At 35.3% G+C, this 19066-nt stretch overlaps 1 protein-coding gene across 1 annotated transcript; it reads left to right on the top strand.

The window, feature by feature from the left end:
* The first annotated feature begins 2143 nt into the window (after positions 1 to 2143).
* Positions 2144 to 6493, top strand: LOC127847997 (DNA oxidative demethylase ALKBH2-like). Its single transcript, XM_052380269.1, has 3 exons — positions 2144 to 2515; positions 4667 to 4809; positions 6116 to 6493. Exons 1-3 carry the CDS (start codon positions 2207 to 2209, stop codon positions 6414 to 6416), a joined length of 753 nt encoding a protein of 250 aa, XP_052236229.1. The 5' UTR covers positions 2144 to 2206; the 3' UTR covers positions 6417 to 6493.
* Positions 6494 to 19066: the final 12573 nt, after the last annotated feature.

Raw genomic sequence — 19066 nt, 5'->3', positions numbered from 1 at the left:
AAAGGTAATATTTTTTTCATTAAACTTGAAACATGGATAGATGGCAATATGGACATTATGCACGTCATTTCATTTTGTTCCTTAGTAAAAAAAATCTTGTTGCTAATGCAAATATATATGTAAAATCTGACAATGGTGGAGCCGGTAGGGGACATATATTGCTTGGTAATACATAATATTCTAAAATATTTCATGGAAAAGGTTGTTATGACTCCAGCATCTACAGATACCCGGTGGCATATAACTACTATTTGTGAAATGTGCAAGCTTGCATGGATACCTATCGTTTGATTGTCATTTGGGTCAATCGGGTCAAAGTTACTTAGAAGAAAACTTACAACAATAGAAACCCAGTTTTGCTTGATAACCGGCTGGGATGGAGGAAATGCACTGAAATTTTGCTCGTAGATGGCTTAAATGAATATTAAGCTTTGGATTGCATTAAGGGCCATTCATGTAAAGGTAACTGTAACTTAAAATCAGATGGTTTTCGATAGTAGATTGAGTTTGCTTTGAACAGTCGTTATTTATTTTATACATACTTGTTCAGCTAGTTTTTTATGGAGACCTAGTTAGGATTGAATCATGGGAAAGTAGGGAAAAGGTAACTGGTTCTAAAGAAAAAGATTTCGGTTTCAACACATAAACTGAACTATGGATGGAGGTGTTGCATTGAAATTTAAATCATTTTGTGTGTAGGTAGCTTACATGCAGACCTAGCGTTATATTTCTTCTAACGAAAGTTTTCACAATATCACTGTAAACAATGGAAAAACAATTTCGTCTCAATAACTTACGTTTTGTTGGAGGTACTATGATGATTTTTTGTGAACAGGTAGCTTACATGAAGACCAGCTAGAGATTTTATGTTGAGTCAAGCAGTTTAGATCAAGATACAGGGGTTTTTCAGCACTGTCTGCGCCTCCGGAAAACGGAGGCACTCCCAAAGCAAACGGACCCGATCCAACACCGAAATTATAAAAAAAATCCCAATTTCCAAAATAAAGATATATTTTTGTTTAAAGAATGAAGTGTCTTAAAACTTGTGTGACTAACCAGTGTTTGTTTAGGTCAAAAATATCTGCTATATGGTTTTGACTGTTCAATTCTTATCTTGGAGTGTAACTGTAACTGAAAAACAAAACTGCAATACGTGAATAAACGCTGAACATGCCCAATATTGCATCTGTTTACAATGTATATAAAGAAGACAAAATAACAAATAAAAACAAATTATATTTGTTAAACCACTGAATTATTTAAGCATGATAAATTCACAATTTTTTCCCAAATGAGCTGTTTAATCGAAGCAAAAATTCCCAAAATGGCCAATTTTGTCGCTAAAAATTTCCCAATTTGGTCAGACTCCTTTTCCCAAAAATAGGCAGAAAAACCCCTGAGATAATAAACAGTTTCAGATTAAGAACTTCAATTAGGATGTCGGTTTTGTGCTGTATGTATATAGCTTAACTGCAGACATACAAGTGGATTGCACTAATAGAGTATTTATTTGTTTACGTTAAACGTTGAGAACCTTGTTTCGCGGCAATACCATGTTTGTGGTTTAAGTATAAATAATGGATGTATTGTTAAATATGTTAAATGGGCATTTGTGTATACTCTCTTTGAGCATATATACTGCAAGGGACCTTTGTTTATAAGTGCCAAATACACAACACACCTAACTACATTACATTTACCGGTTGTTTGAACTATAAGTCGGTATTAAGTCTGGAGTGGGAAAATTGTTTGTCTGACACGCTGATAGCTACCACGCAATATTAAAAAATAATAATCTTGATTTACATATATTAACACTTTTTTAACATACTGAACACTTTCCATCGAAAACTCTGTATAGTTTTACTGTAAGCAATCGCAATGATGAAATATACATGTAGCTATACCGTAGCATCTGTGAATAGATTCACAATTAGAACATCGCACGTTGTTCTTTTGGTTATACAATTATTTTATGAACATTATAAAACATATTTAATAATTTAACGCTTCAATTTGGCGTCATCGGTTTTCTGATAGTTTTTCTTTCATGACTTTTTGACCGTTTTTAATAAATTTTTCTTTCATGACATTTTGACCGTTTTGGCCGTTATACTTTTTTCCATTATGTAAGCAAGAAATTCAACTAGTTACTTCCCCTTTTTTAAGAAGGACATTATTTAGATTCACGTTCAACTGTTAAAAAATGGACAAGTTTGTTGTGAGAAAACGAAAGAACGAGAGCGACAGTTCACAGAATAACAAGAAAACAAAATCGCAATCAAGTGCCGAAATCACAGAACAAAAATCTCTAAACGTAATTTTTTTAGTGAATGAACAACTAGAATGGCGAGAGATACGAAGAGAAAACTTAAACTGTGATTATTGTGTGTTATTTGGAAAGAAGAACGCCGACAGGATACTAGAGGAGTGTGAACGATGTTTGTCATACAACGAAGGACAACTCGCGAAAGTGCAGATATATGGCAAATGGCATGACATTCCACGAAAGCAAGTAATACCCCACTATTTATTTTATTAAAATAAACAATCACCAAGTCTAAAATCATTGGGCTTCATAGTTTAAGCATTGCAAAACCTTGTTTTTCGTTATATTTTGAGGTTGTTGTTTTTTCAAAACTAATGTATCAGTCTTAAAATGATTGACATCATATAGCCTTTTTTTAGACATGGGGATAGTCCATATAAACAGACTCCCAGAGCCTTTGATAATTTTTGCTATGGCGGCATGGTAGTCCATATGCACCCCTTCATAAACATGGGTGCAGTTTAGTCCATTTGCACCCCTTCATAAACATGGGTGCAGTTCAGCGTACGGAATCCGTGTGCTTCACTAAACAGACGTCGTCGAGACAAAGTGAGGAAAATAATGAATAAACTTCATAAACATGTTACATTTACCTGAATGGCATCCTACGGATGTTATCCTTTGTATGCACCCTATAAAAACACGACGATGTTTCAACGCACTTTTTTCGCTGACATTTTTATGTTTAAATTTGAAACAGTGTATTCTGTATTGAATACCACATCGTTATCGACTTTAATAGGCTCCATCACATAACCCAACATGCAAAATATTGGTGTACTGCGACCTTACAAATATTGGGTCAATTTTCCAATATGGCGAATACAGCGTACGAAAGAAAAACTAAGTCAATAAAAAGCAATTATTTCTTGCTTTAATGGTACCATTTGGATGAGTTTGTGGTTTAGACAGGTAAACTTTAATACGTTTTTGCAGTTTCAGTATTCCTTAACCCTTGCATTATTGATAACATTTTGCACCCATGGATAAGAGAGAGCGCATTGCAACTCTCAGCAACCCATTGGGTTATAAAGCTGAGAGTTGAATTATTGCAACTAGACATGGGGATAATCGATCTGGATGTTAAGCTTTTTATCATTGGTTGTGGCTGTTGTTTTTCAGTATTAATTAATCTAGAATCTTCTTAACCTACATATTATTTATTTTATTCTAAAGATATTGTCATCACATAATAAGGTCAAACACTGAATTGTGTAGCAAAGGAGTATCAGAAAGTCTTCATATATGTGTGAGAAGTATTTCTTGTTATAATCACATATTCTGATTGCATTAATGTGTTATGGATATAACTTAAAGGGGCCTTTTCACAGATTTTGGCATTTTTTAACTTATTCATTAAATGCTTTATATCGATAAATGTAAACATTGGATCGTAAAAGCTCCAGTAAAAAATCAAGAATAAAATTAAAAAAAGGAAAAGAACATTGGCCGGACCAGGTTTCGAACCAGTGACCCCTGGAGTCCTGCCATAGTCCTGAAGTAAAAACGCTTTAGCCTACTGCGCTCTTACGCCGAGTACATATACTTGAAGTATTTTATACCTTATATAAGCAATCTTCGTAGTTACACAAAATTTAACGACAAAAACAGAACTCTCCAAATTATTCAATCGTTTCGCGTTGCAACGCTTTATAATTTTTAGGTTTTAAAATCGTCAAAAGATGCATATAATGGCTATATTAGACCATGGTAAATGTTCAGTATTACTGTTTCCTCACAAATATCATAACTAAAACGAAAATTTGCGAATCTGAAACAACTTTTTTCAATTTTGTAAATTTACCAAAGCGTGAAAAGATCCCTTTAAGCAATTGTAACTTACCTTATTAAAATTATATACTAGTACATAAATTGGATACACATATGAAATATTCATCAGGTACTTGTTGTGCATTATCTTATGCAAACAGAATGAAAATGTGCTAATTTTGAATATCCACATTTGAAATGTTAGCAGACACCACCATTAGGGACTGAAATATGATTGTTATATAAACATGATCATGTAAGTTAAACGGGAAGTCATAGAGATTTCTTAACCAGTGTGCTACAAGTAGCTTCGTCATTTCTTAGGCTTTCAAAACACGTGTCCCATCTATTACATCATAGCATATTCCAAAAACAGTGTTTGTTAAGGAACAAAATAACTGACATGGGCTAATAATTACACAGCAAATACCATTTTGATGCAAAGTTCAGTTGACTAAATTCATTTTGACTTGGCAACACAAAACCTGTTGATATTTTCTCTAATAATAGTTTAGGTTTTATTCTAACTTGTAAACATTATTAAAAAGATTCCTGTTTTCCTTTGAGGTTGCCCATGGTGATGAAGGTCTTGCCTACAGCTTCTCAAACAACACTGTGCCTGCCAGACCATGGACACCATTCCTCTCGGCCATCAGAGATGTGATCAGTCAGAAAACAGGATACAACTTCAACTTTGTCCTCATAAACAGGTAGCAATAATGTTTGCCAAATCCTTTTACCGCTCAGATATTAAAGTCTCTTAGAAATTCACATTTAATAAAATGGACTTTCATAATCGACTCAAGGCTTCATATCAATCCATTAGACAGTGACAAAAAGCTTACAACATAAAACGGTTAAAACCTGAGCAGGAAAGGGTTAATCCTATTATACTACTATTTTAAGGTGCCTTTTCACAGATTTTGGCATTTTTTAACTTATTCATTAAATGCTTTATATAGAAAAATGTAAACATTGGATCGTAAAAGCTCCAGTAAAAAATCAAGAATAAAATTAAAAAAAGGAAAAGCACATTGCCCGGACCAGGTTTCGAACCAGTGACCCCTGGAGTCCTGCCAGAGTCCTGAAGTAAAAACGCTTTAGCCTACTGAGCTATTCCGCCAAGTACACTTACTTGACGTATTTTATACCTTATATAAGCAATCTTCGTAGTTTCACAAAATTTAACGACAAAAACAGAACTCTCCAAATTATTCAATCGTTTCGCGTTGCAACGCTTTATAATTTTTAGGTTTTAAAATCGTCAAAAGATGCATATAATGGCTATATTAGACCATGGTAAATGTTCAGTATTACTCTTTCCTCACAAATATCGTAACTAAAACGAAAATTTGCGAATCTGAAACAACTTTTTTCAATTTTGTCAATTTACCAAAGCGTGAAAAGATCCCTTTAAATAAGTTGTAGACATAGTTACTTTGTAAGTTGAAAGTCTGAAGCAACTGCACCAGTGTTAAAAATGCAAGAAATATGTGAGTGGATGTCAAAGTTAGCGGTAGTTTAAAAATGCCTTTTGTACCTAATTTGGACAAAACTGAACAATGCATGTCCATGCATTTTGATTGAAATGCATGATTTTAGGAACACATATCTGCAAATACTTATACTCCCAGTTTTAAAAGTATTGAACTCATAGTTTCAACTCTTTAGATAATTTCAACCAAATAGGTTACAGAATACTGAAGTATTAATAATGAAGACTTTCACACATGCAAATTTATTTCCAGTTACTTCATTCATTCAAGTTGTGTTATGGGAAAACTAGGCTTAAAGCAAGTATGAAGTGTTGTCCCAATAGCCAGTGCAGTCTTCACTTTCTGCATACACTGAATTTTCTTTTAGAAAACACCTTCTTTTAACAAAATAATCCATAAAAATGGAAAGTTTTGCCCCCCCCCCCCCTGATCAGCCTGTGTATACTGCACAGGCTAAGATGAGAAAACACTTTGTTCATGCATGAAGCTGAGGTTTCCCTGAACGAGGCTTTTTTTATAGGTATAAAGATGGGCAAGATCACATGGGAGAACATCGTGATGATGAGAAGGACCTGGTGTTTGGTCATCCTATAGCCTCACTTTCGCTCGGGCAGTCAAGGGACTTCCTGTTCAAGCATGCTGATGCTCGGGGAAAGAATGCCACGCGCTCCATTGAGACTGTGAAAATACTGCTGGAGCATGGGAGTCTGTTGATGATGAAGCATCCCACTAACGTGTTCTGGTATCATTCATTACCGCAGAGGAAGAGGTTGATGAATGTGCGGATCAATATGACTTTTCGAATGATGGTGGTAAAGTAATATCCGAAAGTAATATGATTGTTAAAAAACTTGTATTTTACTTCTATCAAAATGTTTAATAAAGCATCTGTAATAAATATTCTTTAATTGACCTTTATGCATTTAAAGAGGATAAAGAATCACTGTGTAAAGATATAACTCTGCATTATTTAAGCATTTTCCTATCATGCACTTAAACATTCATGTTGACATTTATCTGTAATAATTACAAAATTGTGAAGGCACAAACTGTGTCATACAATACATATAAGTTGGAAGCATAAAGCAATGCACTTCCATTTGTATTCATCCTTAAATCTTGTCCAGACTGTTATTTACCAGGCAATTCTAAAATAACTTTCCACATGTGCAGAGGGTCAAGCAACAAGCGCAACAACTCATGTGTCCCTAGCTTTAAAGTAAATGTCATCCTTATGACTGTATGGGTATATAGCTAAATTTGGGTATTATGCTTTTATGTTATTGTTGTTATCTAATAAATGCCCTTATGTTGATTAGCTGAGTCTCAAAGCAATATCACTGTTTTGAGCGTCTCATATCACTGTTTGTATAATAAATGTGGCTTCTGACCTTCTGAGATATCATTTAAAAACATTTTTCTGAGCAAGTCTCATTCAGTTTGAACTTATTATTATATTTCTGCTAAAATGTCTTCACCATAGCCATACAAATTTCCCTGACCCCAAACGGACATGTTATTCCACAGACCACAACCACTTTTACTCTTAGCAGAGTTATCGTACACATTTTCTGATAAAGATTCATGACAGTAGAACAAACATGCAACAAGAAAGCCATGGGCCCTAAGGCGCTGAACTGGGACCACAAGGAAATATACTATTCTGAGATGGTTAAGTTCAGAATAATTGAAGTACTTTATGAAACATCAATATAGAAGTACATTATGAAATACAAATATTAATGATACATAAATAAAACAAGAGGGCCATGATGGCCCTCAATCGCTCACCTGACTAACCTTGCTTCATGAACTTAAATTTTATTAGACCCATATACATTCACAAGCCAAATTTCATTAATTAATACATTCTGACAAAATTTCATTCAGACAAAGTGAAAACTGTGACCTCTTTCATCTACACAAGGTTTTACTAGAATTGGCCTTATTGGTGAACTTATTTTTGACCCCAGATTACCCATATACGATCCAAAATCAGATATTATCAAGATAAACATTCTGACCATATTTCATTAAGATCATATGAAAACTATGACCTCTATTGTCTTAACAAAGTTTTCTATGATTTGACCTAGTGACTTAGTTTTTGATCCCAGATGACCCTAATACAATCCCAACCCAGATTTCATCAAGATTAATATTCTGACCAAATTTCATAAAGATTTAATGAAAACTGTGACCTCTACTGTCTACAAAAGTTTTTTTTTAATCTGACCTAGTTTTTTGACCCTAGATGACCCAAATTCAATCCCAACCCAGATTTTAACAAGACAAACATTCTGACTATATTTCATTAAGGTCTGATGAAAACTGTGACCTCTATAGTCTACACAAGGTTTTTCTATTATTTGACCTAGTGCCTAGTTGCTGACCCCAGATGACCCAAATACAATCCAAACAGGGCTCCCCTGGCCCAAAAATTTCTGTAGCCAACATTTTAGCCAAATGGAATTTTGTGTAGCCAAATTTTAGAAACGTGTAGCCAAAGTTTAAGCAAAGCATTTGCAGGGGTCAAAGTTGGATATTTTGAAAATCCTGAACTTAAAGCTGGGGGCAAGGGGACCGCAGGGCCCTTGGTGGGTCCAGGGGACAAGGGGGCCGGAGGCCCCCGGAAGGTCCTGGATTCGACGCATTAAAAATGTGCCTGTACCTGTTCTGGTGATTCTATTTTCTTTAAAAAAAAACATACACATATATTTAAAAAATCTTCATGTATTTTATAAGGAACACACAATAGTTAGTCAGTCAAAAGGCAATTCATTCACATGCACCCTATGTCTGGCATGGACTCGACTGCAGGTGTTGCTTTTGAAGAACCCGGTAAAACCTGTAACAATCGTTACAAATTATTATATTTTGCACACATACTTTAAAAAGTAAATAATACATGTTTAATAAATGCAGAATCAAACGTTTGTCACCATTTATATTCACAGAATCATGCTGCCAGAAGCCTGTGATATACACCTAAGAAAAATTGGGTATGGTGGCTTCTGCTGAAGTTAAAATTGAAAATTTCAGCATGGGTTCCCCTAGTTTTTATCCCAATCGTTTTGTTTGAATGCTAAATAATTGTATCCCGGTGTGACCCAAATTCGACGATATAACGGTTACATGAAGCAATATTTAGCAAATAATTAAAGAAACAAGGGCTGTTTGTAAAACATGCATGCCCCCCATATGGGCTCTCCGTTGTGTGAATATGTTTTTTGTCACTGTGACCTTGAACTTTGACCTAGTGACCTGAAAATCAATAGGGGTCATCTGCCAGTCATTATATTGTACCTATGAAGTTTCATGATCCTAGGCATAAGCGTTCTTGAGTAATCATCTGGAAACCATTTTACTATTTCGGGTCACCGTGACCATGACCTTTGACCTAGTTACCTGAAAATCAATAGGGGTCATCTGCGAGTCATGATCAATCTACCTATCAAGTGTCTTTATCCTAGGAATAAGCGTTCTTTAGTTATCATTCAGAAACCATTTTACTATTTCGGGTCAACATGAACTTGACCTTTGACCTAGTGACCTCAAAATCGATAGGGGTCATCTGCGAGTCATGATCAATGTACCTATGAAGTTTCATGATCCTAGGCATAAGCGTTCTTGAGTTATCATCCGGAAACCATTTTACTATTTCGGGTCACCATGATCTTGACCTTTGACCTCAAAATCAATAGGGGTCATCTGCAAGTCATGATCAATGTACCTATGAAGTTTCATGATCGTAGCCATTAGCGTTCTTGAGTTATCATCTGGAAACCATTTTACTATTTCAGGTCACCGTGACCTTGACCTTTGATAGTGACCTGAAAATCAATAGGGGTCAACTGCCAGTCATGATCAATCTACCTATCAAGTTTCATGATCCTAGGCATAGGCGTTCTTGAGTTATCATCCGTAAACCATTTTACTATTTCGGGTCACCGTGACCTTGACCTTTGACCTAGTGACCTGAAAATCAATAGGGGTCATCTGCCGGTCATGATCAATGTACCTATGAAGTTTCATGATCATAGGCATAAGCGTTCTTGAGTTATCATCCGGAAACCATTTTACTATTTCGGGTCACCTTGACCTAGTGACCTGAAAATCAATAGGGGTCATCTGCCAGCCATTATCAATCTACCTTCAAAGTTTCATGATCCTAGGCATAAGCGTTCTTGAGTTATCATCCGGAAACCATTTTACTATTTTGGGTCACTGTGACCTTGACCTTTGACCTAGTGACCTGAAAATCAATAGGGGTCATCTGCGAGTCATGATGAATCTACCCATCAAGTTAAATGATCCTAGGCCTAAGCGTTCTTGAGTTATCCTCCGGAAACCATTTTACTATTTCGGGTAACTGTGACCCTTGACCTTTGACCTAGTGACCTCAAAATCAATAGGGGTCATCTGCGAGTCATGATCAATCTACCTATCAAGTTTCATGATCCAAGGCGTAAGCGTTCTTGAGTTATCATCCGGAAACCATTTTTCTATTTCGGGTCATCGTGACCTTGACCTTTGACGTGAAAATCAATAGGGGTCATCTGCGAGTCATGATCAATGTACCTATGAAGTTTCATGATCCTAGGCCCAAGCGTTCTTGAGTTATCATCCGGAAACCACCTGGTGGACGGACCGACCAACATGTGCAAAGCAATATACCCCCTCTTCTTCGAAGGGGGAAATAATAATGAAATGTTTAATAGCACAAAATAATAATTGTAAACTCGGCTGTATTACTTTTATACGATTCCAAGACAATAATCATCCATTTAATCTATAAAAATAGAACATCGTCGAATTTGGGTTACGTTAGGTTGCCCATATGTGTTTTACAAAAAGTAAAAAAAAAACAACATTTCTTGCTGCTGGGCTCATATGTTGGGGACAATAAAACATTTTATTTAACTTAAAAAGACCTGTCCCAGTCAGCAAAAATGGCGAATTTGATCGTATTTTCAATTACTGTCAAAATTCTTTTCCTATTTTATGCATTATTCAAAGGTCAATTTTTTTTAAAGCTCACAATCAATGAATCAAACGTTATAAATAAAAAAAAAGGCAAATTTCCTAGGTCTATCTTGCCGATTTTTGATGCAAAACAACTTAACAGTAAACTTTAGCAACAGAAAAAAACGACCAAATTCGGGGTGTTAGTTTAAAAAAATAAAAACCCTACCTGGGTGGTCTTGATGGTTCTTATATTCTTTATGTGATTAGGGTCCTCTGCGTGGAGACGAAATGCCTTCCAGTGTTTTTTTTTCACAAATAGGGGAATGGTGGCGGGGCCCAGCGGGCAGGTATAAAACCCGGAAATATCCGGAAAACCCGGAAATCTTTAAGGTAAAACCCGGAACCGATATAAATGGTTATAACTTCATTATTATTCGTCCGATATTAATTATAATGGTACCGTTGTAAAGAAGATCATCTACAGATTCTAACCATATCAAAATATTTTATGGCAGGGTCGTAGTCGGCCTGTAAATCGCGGACAAAGTCGGCCTGTTTTAACGTTTTTTTTACACACGCAAATGCCGAAAAGAAAACCCGGAACCGATATAAATGGTTATAACTTCATTATTATTCGTCCGATATTAATTATAATGGTACCGTTGTAAAGAAGATCCTCTACAGATTCTAACCATATCAAAATATTTTATGGCAGGGTCGTAGTCGGCCTGTAAATCGCGGACAAAGTCGGCCTGTTTTAACGTTTTTTTTTACACACGCAAATGCCGAAAAGAAAACCCGGAACCGATATAAATGGTTATAACTTCATAATTATTCGTCCAATATTATTTATAATGGTACCGTTTGTAAAGAAGATCCTCTACAGATTCTAACCATATCAAAATATTTTATGGCAGGGGTCGTAGTCGGCCTGTAAATCGCGGACAAAGTCGGCCTGTTTTAACGGTTTTTTACACACGCAAATGCCGAAAAGAAAAACCCGGAACCGATATAAATGGTTATAACTTCATTACTATTCGTCCGATATTAATTATAATGGTACCATTGTAAAGAAGATCCTCTACAGATTCTAACCATATCAAAATATTTTATGGCAGGGTCGTAGTCGGCCTGTAAATCGCGGACAAAGTCGGCCTGTTTTAACGTTTTTTTTTACACACGCAAATTCCGAAAAGAAAACCCGGAACCGATATAAATGGTTTATAACTTCATTATTATTCGTCCGATATTAATTATAATGGTACCGTTGTAAAGAAGATCCTCTACAGATTCTAACCATATCAAAATATTTTATGGCAGGGTCGTAGTCGGCCTGTAAATCGCGGACAAAGTCGGCCTGTTTTAACAAAAAATTTTACACACGCAAATGCCGTAAAGAAAACCCGGAACCGATATAAATGGTTTATAAACTTCATTATTATTCGTCCGATATTAATTATAATGGTACCGTTGTAAAGAAGATCCTCTACAGATTTCTAACCATATCAAAACATTTTATGGCAGGGTCGTAGTCGGCCTGTAAATCGCGGACAAAAGTCGGCCTGTTTTAACGGGTTAGTTTGCACACGCAAATGCCGTAAAGAAAACCCGGAATCGATATAAATGGTTATAAATGCATTATTATTCGTCCGATATTAATTATAATGGTACCGTTGTAAAGAAGATCCTCTACATTTTCTAACCATATGAAAATATTTTATGGCAGGAGCGTAGTCGCCTGTAAATCGCGGACAAAAGTCGGCCTGTTTTTAACGTTTTTTTTTTACACACGCAAATGCCGTAAAGAAAACCCGGAACCGATATAAATGGTTATAAATGCATTATTATTCGTCCGATATTAATTGTAATGGTACCGCTGTAAAGAAGATCCTCTACAGTTCTAATAATATATAAAATAGTTTTATGGCAGGGTCAGAATCGGCCTGTAAATCGCGGACAAAGTCGGCCTGTTTTTAACGGTTTTTTTTTTTACACACGCAAATGCCCGTAAAGAAAACCCCGAAAAGGAAAAAGGGTTATAAAAACATTATTATTGATTCGATATTAATTATAATGGTACCGTTGCAAAGAAGAACCTCCACAGTTTCTAACCATGTTAAAATATTTTATGGCAGGGTCAGTGCCAACCTGTAAATCGCGGTCAAAATTGACCGAAAAATACCGTTTTGTTTTTGTACACAAAACAATGTCTAGAGGAAAACACGTAAAAGCTAAAAGGGGCTATAAAAGCATCCTTTTTCTAACCGACCATACATTTTTTGTACCGTTGTTATGGTTTTCTTCCACTGTTTCTAAATATGTAAAAAAAAATGTGAGGAAAGCATAATATGAAATAAGGCGATGCATCAAAGCGACTCAATTAATCTGTAATAGAAGAAACCACGGACTCTAGATGACAATATACAATATACGCACCGTGAAGAAACTAACACACAACTTATATACAGATAATATTTGAATTAAATCATTAAAGGCACTTCCTAGCAGAAGAACCTGGAGTTCGTAAAGACTGTTATTAAAAAGTAAGGAAATGAACTTTCAATTATTACTTTAATCAGCAATTCAACAACAAACGGGCCATATTAAAGGGTTTCATGTGACCTAATGAACTGAACTGTTAGCCCAAAACCCCGCCCAAAACAGATTGTCATACTATCCGTTGCCAGCCTTGCAACCACAATTTACCTACGAAGGTCAGATCGGGATTCGAACCCGAAACCACCAATTAGCCATCTAAATAAGATATGATTCCGGCCTGGGTTGCTCTACCAATTAAGCTATTCTGACCGTTTGAAAAATATATGGGGTAAACTGCAATTCTGTTGAATAGCATGATTAACTTGCTTAGAAAAACGTTTCCAAAGAATTACATGTACATTTCATTGAAATTGTTTTATGATTTAGAACGACATATTGTCAGTTCAAAAGGCCACACGAGGCAATGTTTGAAAAGCCCACAAAAGCTTCCGTTTGTAAAATGGTGATAATTTGCCGACTGTGTAGTTCATATAAACCCTTATTTTGCACAAATCTGGAAGAAACATATATGGATCGAAAACCAACTGCAGATAAGAGCAACATAACAGTCCTTGTAACTAAGTAACTTTTTTGTTTTAAAATCGCACAAAAGCTGCTGTTTGTAAAATAGATAAAATCACCTTATGTCGGCACACATCTGAAGTATATATGGTTCGAATACCAACTGCGGATAAGAGCAACTAAACAGTCCGGGGCAATTGCACTTTACCGGTACGCACTATAACCCAAGCCCTTATAATTAGTGTTAAGTTGCGTAAATTTCGGAATCCATGATGGCAGCGTACCGCTAAAGTGCAATATAGCCAACATAAATAAGGAGTTAAGCGGGACTGCACGATTGGTGTCAAATATGTTAATCAGCAATTAAACAACAAACAGGCCATATTAAACGTTTCATGTGACCGGACGAACTGATGAACTGAACGGTTAGCCCAAACCCCGCCGAAAACAAATTGTCACACTATCCGTTTCCAGCCTTGCAACCACAAGTTTACCTACGAAGTTCAGATCGGGATTCGAACCCGAACCCACCCATGAGCCATCTAATGATACCGGCCTGGGTTGCTCTACCAATTAAGCTATCTGACCTTTTGAAAAATATGTAGGTAAACTGCAATTCTGTTTAATAGCATGAATGACTTGCTCAGCAAAAGTTTACAGTTATTCGCACATCCCTGCTCATAGCAAAACACAATTGACTAACATAAAATCATTTCCGTAAATTTATAAATCTTAAATCGAAACATCTTCATTCATTTTCATAAGATAATGTTTTATTAATTTTGCATTGCCTTGTGGCTTTAAATTTTAAATTATGAGATTTGTGACGTATATCGTGTTGTGGTCATTTCAGTGACGAAAAAAAAACTAGTTTAACCTCAAAATATTTAACATACAGCCCACACAGGCTAAACAGGGTCGACACTCTTCGCTGTTATGACATTTTTCGTTTTAAATGAAGTCTCTTCTTAGCAAAAATACAATTAAGGCGGAAAGTGTTGTCCCTCATAAGCCTGTGCGTACTGCCCAGGCTAATCTGGGACGACACTGTACGCACATGCATTATGCCCAGTTTTCTCAGAATACGACACATAGTTTAAACGCATTTTCGATAGAATTAGCGACGACATATGAACGTGGTTTGTTTTTTAACAGTTAATTATTTATTCAAAGCATCATCAAATGCAAACGTATTTAGGATTGTTTGTTTGTCATGCATTATTGTAAACTTCGATAAGATTAAAAAAGAGCATACATGTGTATGTGGTTAAAAAAAAATTAAGATAAATTGAAAGAGAGCATAATGTGGATGTGCATTTCGTTTGACTCTCTGGATTTTAATGACAAGTCGGACGTGGCATTTTAGTTAACAGTAAAATATTTGTTAAAACATCGAACGAGCCCAAAACGCATTTTGGATCTTGTGTTTGTCATGCATACTAGAAAACTTCCATAGGCATAAAATAACTCGCTTCTACGTGATCGCGGGTTTGTAAAAAAAATGGTCAGAATGGTTAGCGTTCGAAACAAACGTTATCAATAATGGTGTGGTTTAAATTAAATTGCGAGAAAAAGTGACGGAAGTACAAAAATGGTTGTGCATATCATTGTAAATATACCTTTAGACTTTTTTTCGTTGTATATTCGAAGTCCAATGCAATCAATGACGATTTGTCCAGTATACTTATTGAATTATCTGTCTATTTGTAAATCCAGTATGAAATTTATCAAACCTAATTTGATACTTAAAATACTTTCAAATATATATGCATTTAAATACAAGCAAAGTTCGGATTTCAATACACATATCTATACTTAGATTCTCAAAACCATACCCATATCAGTAATTTTAGTCGAAAAACTCACCCCGTATTTTCGGCACATCCCTATATACCCGTATATAGGAAGTTATCCCCCCCCTTTTTCCGGGGCTGGATGTCGAAGGCATAAATTGCATTTTATTGGACGAGATAGATTAATTTGTTATAATGAAATGACACTTCAAAAGTAACTGTACTGGCGGATATCATTACATTATATCTAAATAGATATCATATATCTAAACATTAAGATATAATTGTTGTACCATAATCACATACCTTTATCTCAGTGCTTGTTCATCTCAAATTACCATGTGCAGTATGGACACAACCATTTTTCATCTTGGTTTGTCATTGTGTACCCAACACATCTTTTGTGAAACCATCTATTCAATTTGCATCTTTTATTGTCACATTCCACCATATCGCCAACTATATCAGGCAACTTACAAGCGCAAAAAATCTTAATAGAACAACTTTTTGCTACTTTACACGGCATTTTGGCATGTTTTCTATTTTGGAATGTTTGTAAAATGTTGTTTAGTAATACATTCTAATAAATGTGCTCTCATTCTTGGTATATCATATCTGATAATTGAAAAATCTACATCATAATTGTTGTGTAACTCCTCAGTAAGTTGCAATAGCAAAAAAAACACCACAATCTGTGTAATTAGGTTGACGTTGTACGTCGGGTATTTGTACTTGTACACTGCTCTCTCATTTTCATAGATTTGAGCGATTTGAATTGAAATACTACTGTTTAGAGTTCTTGGAGATTTAAACTGTCCACCACAATAACATGTCGATCTTCTGTGATTGGTATGATAATACCCAGTGATTACTGGCGTTTGAATGTATTTGGGCGGACGGGGGATTTTGTTTCGTTAAACGTTTATTTATATCCCAGGTACCTAAATCATGATTAAAGTACGGAGCAAGAAGTGTGTTCTGCATCCCACTGTCAAGCGCGAATTGTTCTTTTAGCATTTGCTGACATTTGTTTATTATTGGGTCGTTCAGCCACCCAGATGGATTTTTAACTAGCTCTAAATCTATTGTAGATATATTTGCAATTTCTACATTATCGTCTTCGCGTCATCATGGTCATTTGATTTAAAACACGTCTGTTCACTGGTAATGAATAATCGCTGCTTATATTTAAATGGTTTTCTTCTTCGAGAACGTCTTCTGCAATTGAACTTAAATTGTTGTCAAACTTAATTTGTTTACAAGAAGTGAATGATTGTTGGTGTTCCGGCTTCTTTTTTAGACGTTGGTGTTGTTTTGGGGTTGATGCTATTAAATTGGCGAGCTTTTGTTTCAGCGATTTGTCGCAAGATTTTCCAGTTGGTGTCATGAGTATTGAATCGGGTGCTGGGTTAATTTCGAAGTCGGCTTTTTTCGGTTTCTTTTGTCCCGTTTTTTTTTTGGCAACACGCGGTTTGCTATTTTTCGAAGAAGCGTGAGATTTTTAACCGTGCGTTTATCACAGATTCCATCAATCCAAAATATGAATCATTTTCTGCACACGTGAAATGCAAATTATTTATTGCGAATGAGATGCTAATAGACTGATGTAATGACAGCGATGAATTGAAAGAATCTGTTTGTCTTACATGTACACTATACATGAAAGGAAGGTATCATTAATCTCGTTTATTTTATATATATATTATGAAAATAATTGTAGTGACTGTCATGTTTTATACATAGCACACCAATGCACCCATATCCGATTTTTCGTCATTTAAAGTCAAAAGTTTCAATTGGTTGCATCAAAATATCACTCACTACAAGTTGGTTTTTAACTACTTCAAAAAATGAAAATGTCCCTTTAATTGACTATAGAGGATTTGACACCATGAGTTAATGCTGTTAGTACAGATGACATAATAGTTTCAGATTTTAATTCGCACCTTTCGCTTAAGTCAACGTTCAATGGCACGCGCACTTATTATTGTAACTAATGCAAGCTAAAATTAATATGTGAATACTTTCTAAAAAACCACTATCCTGCGAAAATGGATCTATTTAATTGTGGCTTCCCTCTTATGTTGTCCGTCGACTTTAAGAATAATGTGTCAGTAATAAAAGTATTGTAATATCACATGCTTTGTAATAAATGAAAGATGCAAATGGTGTCTATTCATCTTTTCAGTGCGCTTAATGTAGCTTCTTTACTGTGACTACGTGCTTTATTTTTTCGAAGAAATGAAAGATTCAAATGTGTCTTTTGATTAATACTACATGCTTACTGCCAGGGTCATGCGAAGATGGATCTTATTTTAAAATATCCAACTTAATTAGCGCCCGTCTTTATTAAGGCTATGTCTATTTAAAGAACAGATTACGGGGCGCCTAGATTACAGTGAAGTTTATACTAATGTGCAACAATGATGTGGGTCCACTCTCGTTGTTTATTTAAATGTACATAACAATTTGGCAATAAATGACATCACAGTTATTTTGAGTAAATCCAATTTGGCATATAACAGTAGCCAGGTGCCTGAGATAGAGCTGATAAATAGGGATAACCACAGCGGGTGGCTAAACACAGTGGTAGACTTCCCTGTTTATTATGGGAATTGTTTTTTTATCTGATTGGCATTTATGAAGTGTATTAATTCGGGTCTGTTGGCGATCATTTTATGTGCAAAACTGTGTTTCTTACATACTTTCAATCGTTATGCTTTTAAACACAATTTCATGAAACCATTTTAATTAAATACATTGGCGCGTTGGACCTGAATTATAAATCAAAGCTGAGTGGTATCAGTTTTTAAATCGCATAACTCGCCTAAATCAAACGTTCAATGTCACGCACGCTTAACAAAATTATAAAAAACATCACGTGATTCCTATATTTGTTTTAAAAAAGTATGTACACATATTTAATGTATTGGTATATTTTGTTTTTGTTTTTAATCAACAAGAAAAATAAAACATTGTCATATATATAGCGATTTACCTTGCAAAATTCTACATTACATAAAGAAGTATCGTATTTGTTAAAGTGAACATGCTTGACATATTATAATGCATTATTACAAGTATTATAGTGCAAACGGGAATTTGACCTTTTAAATTTATGCAATCCACATTTTTAAGCGTCGTATTGTAACAGTAGCAGAGCAACAGGCATCAGGTAATAAGAATAACTGAGGTATTTATTAAACGTGAATAAACATCACCAAGTAACATGTGTTTTGAAAAATTAAATAAAGTAGTATAACATTATTCAACTATCAATGGTCATTAAAAAGCTATGTTTAAAAGCAAATAATATCAAAATGTTTGCCGAAATAAACAATTGTGATGTGTTGTGTCACGCTCTATTGGTATGGTATTTAAGTCGGTCCATACAATCACCGAAAAGCACCGAAAAGCATGAAATTATTCTCGGTTGATAAACGCTATAGTATGGTTGACTACGTGTATTATTAGAAGAGAGATTATGGTAATGGTTTAGCGCGTATAATGCACGGGTTTGTGTGCATGTTTTAGCGCGAAGCGCACGAGTTTTTCGTTTTGGGGTATATATGATTTGCACATCTAGTAAGACGCCATTCGAGGGTGTTTTTGACAGGCAAAGTTATGGAGCAAGAAAACGAAAGGGTGAT

Source organism: Dreissena polymorpha, chromosome 1 (assembly GCF_020536995.1).
Source record: "Dreissena polymorpha isolate Duluth1 chromosome 1, UMN_Dpol_1.0, whole genome shotgun sequence".
NCBI lineage: Eukaryota > Metazoa > Mollusca > Bivalvia > Myida > Dreissenidae > Dreissena > Dreissena polymorpha.
Note: the sequence above shows the minus strand (reverse complement) of the source record. Positions and strands in the feature narration are given on the sequence as shown.

Coding starts and splice junctions, on each gene's coding strand:
- LOC127847997 (XM_052380269.1), top strand. CDS start 2,207: ATGGACAAGTTTGTTGTGAGAAAACGAAAGAACGAGAGCGACAGTTCA. Junction 2,516..4,666: donor ATGACATTCCACGAAAGCAA/GTAATACCCCAC, acceptor TTTTCCTTTGAG/GTTGCCCATGGTGATGAAGG. Junction 4,810..6,115: donor AACTTTGTCCTCATAAACAG/GTAGCAATAATG, acceptor CTTTTTTTATAG/GTATAAAGATGGGCAAGATC.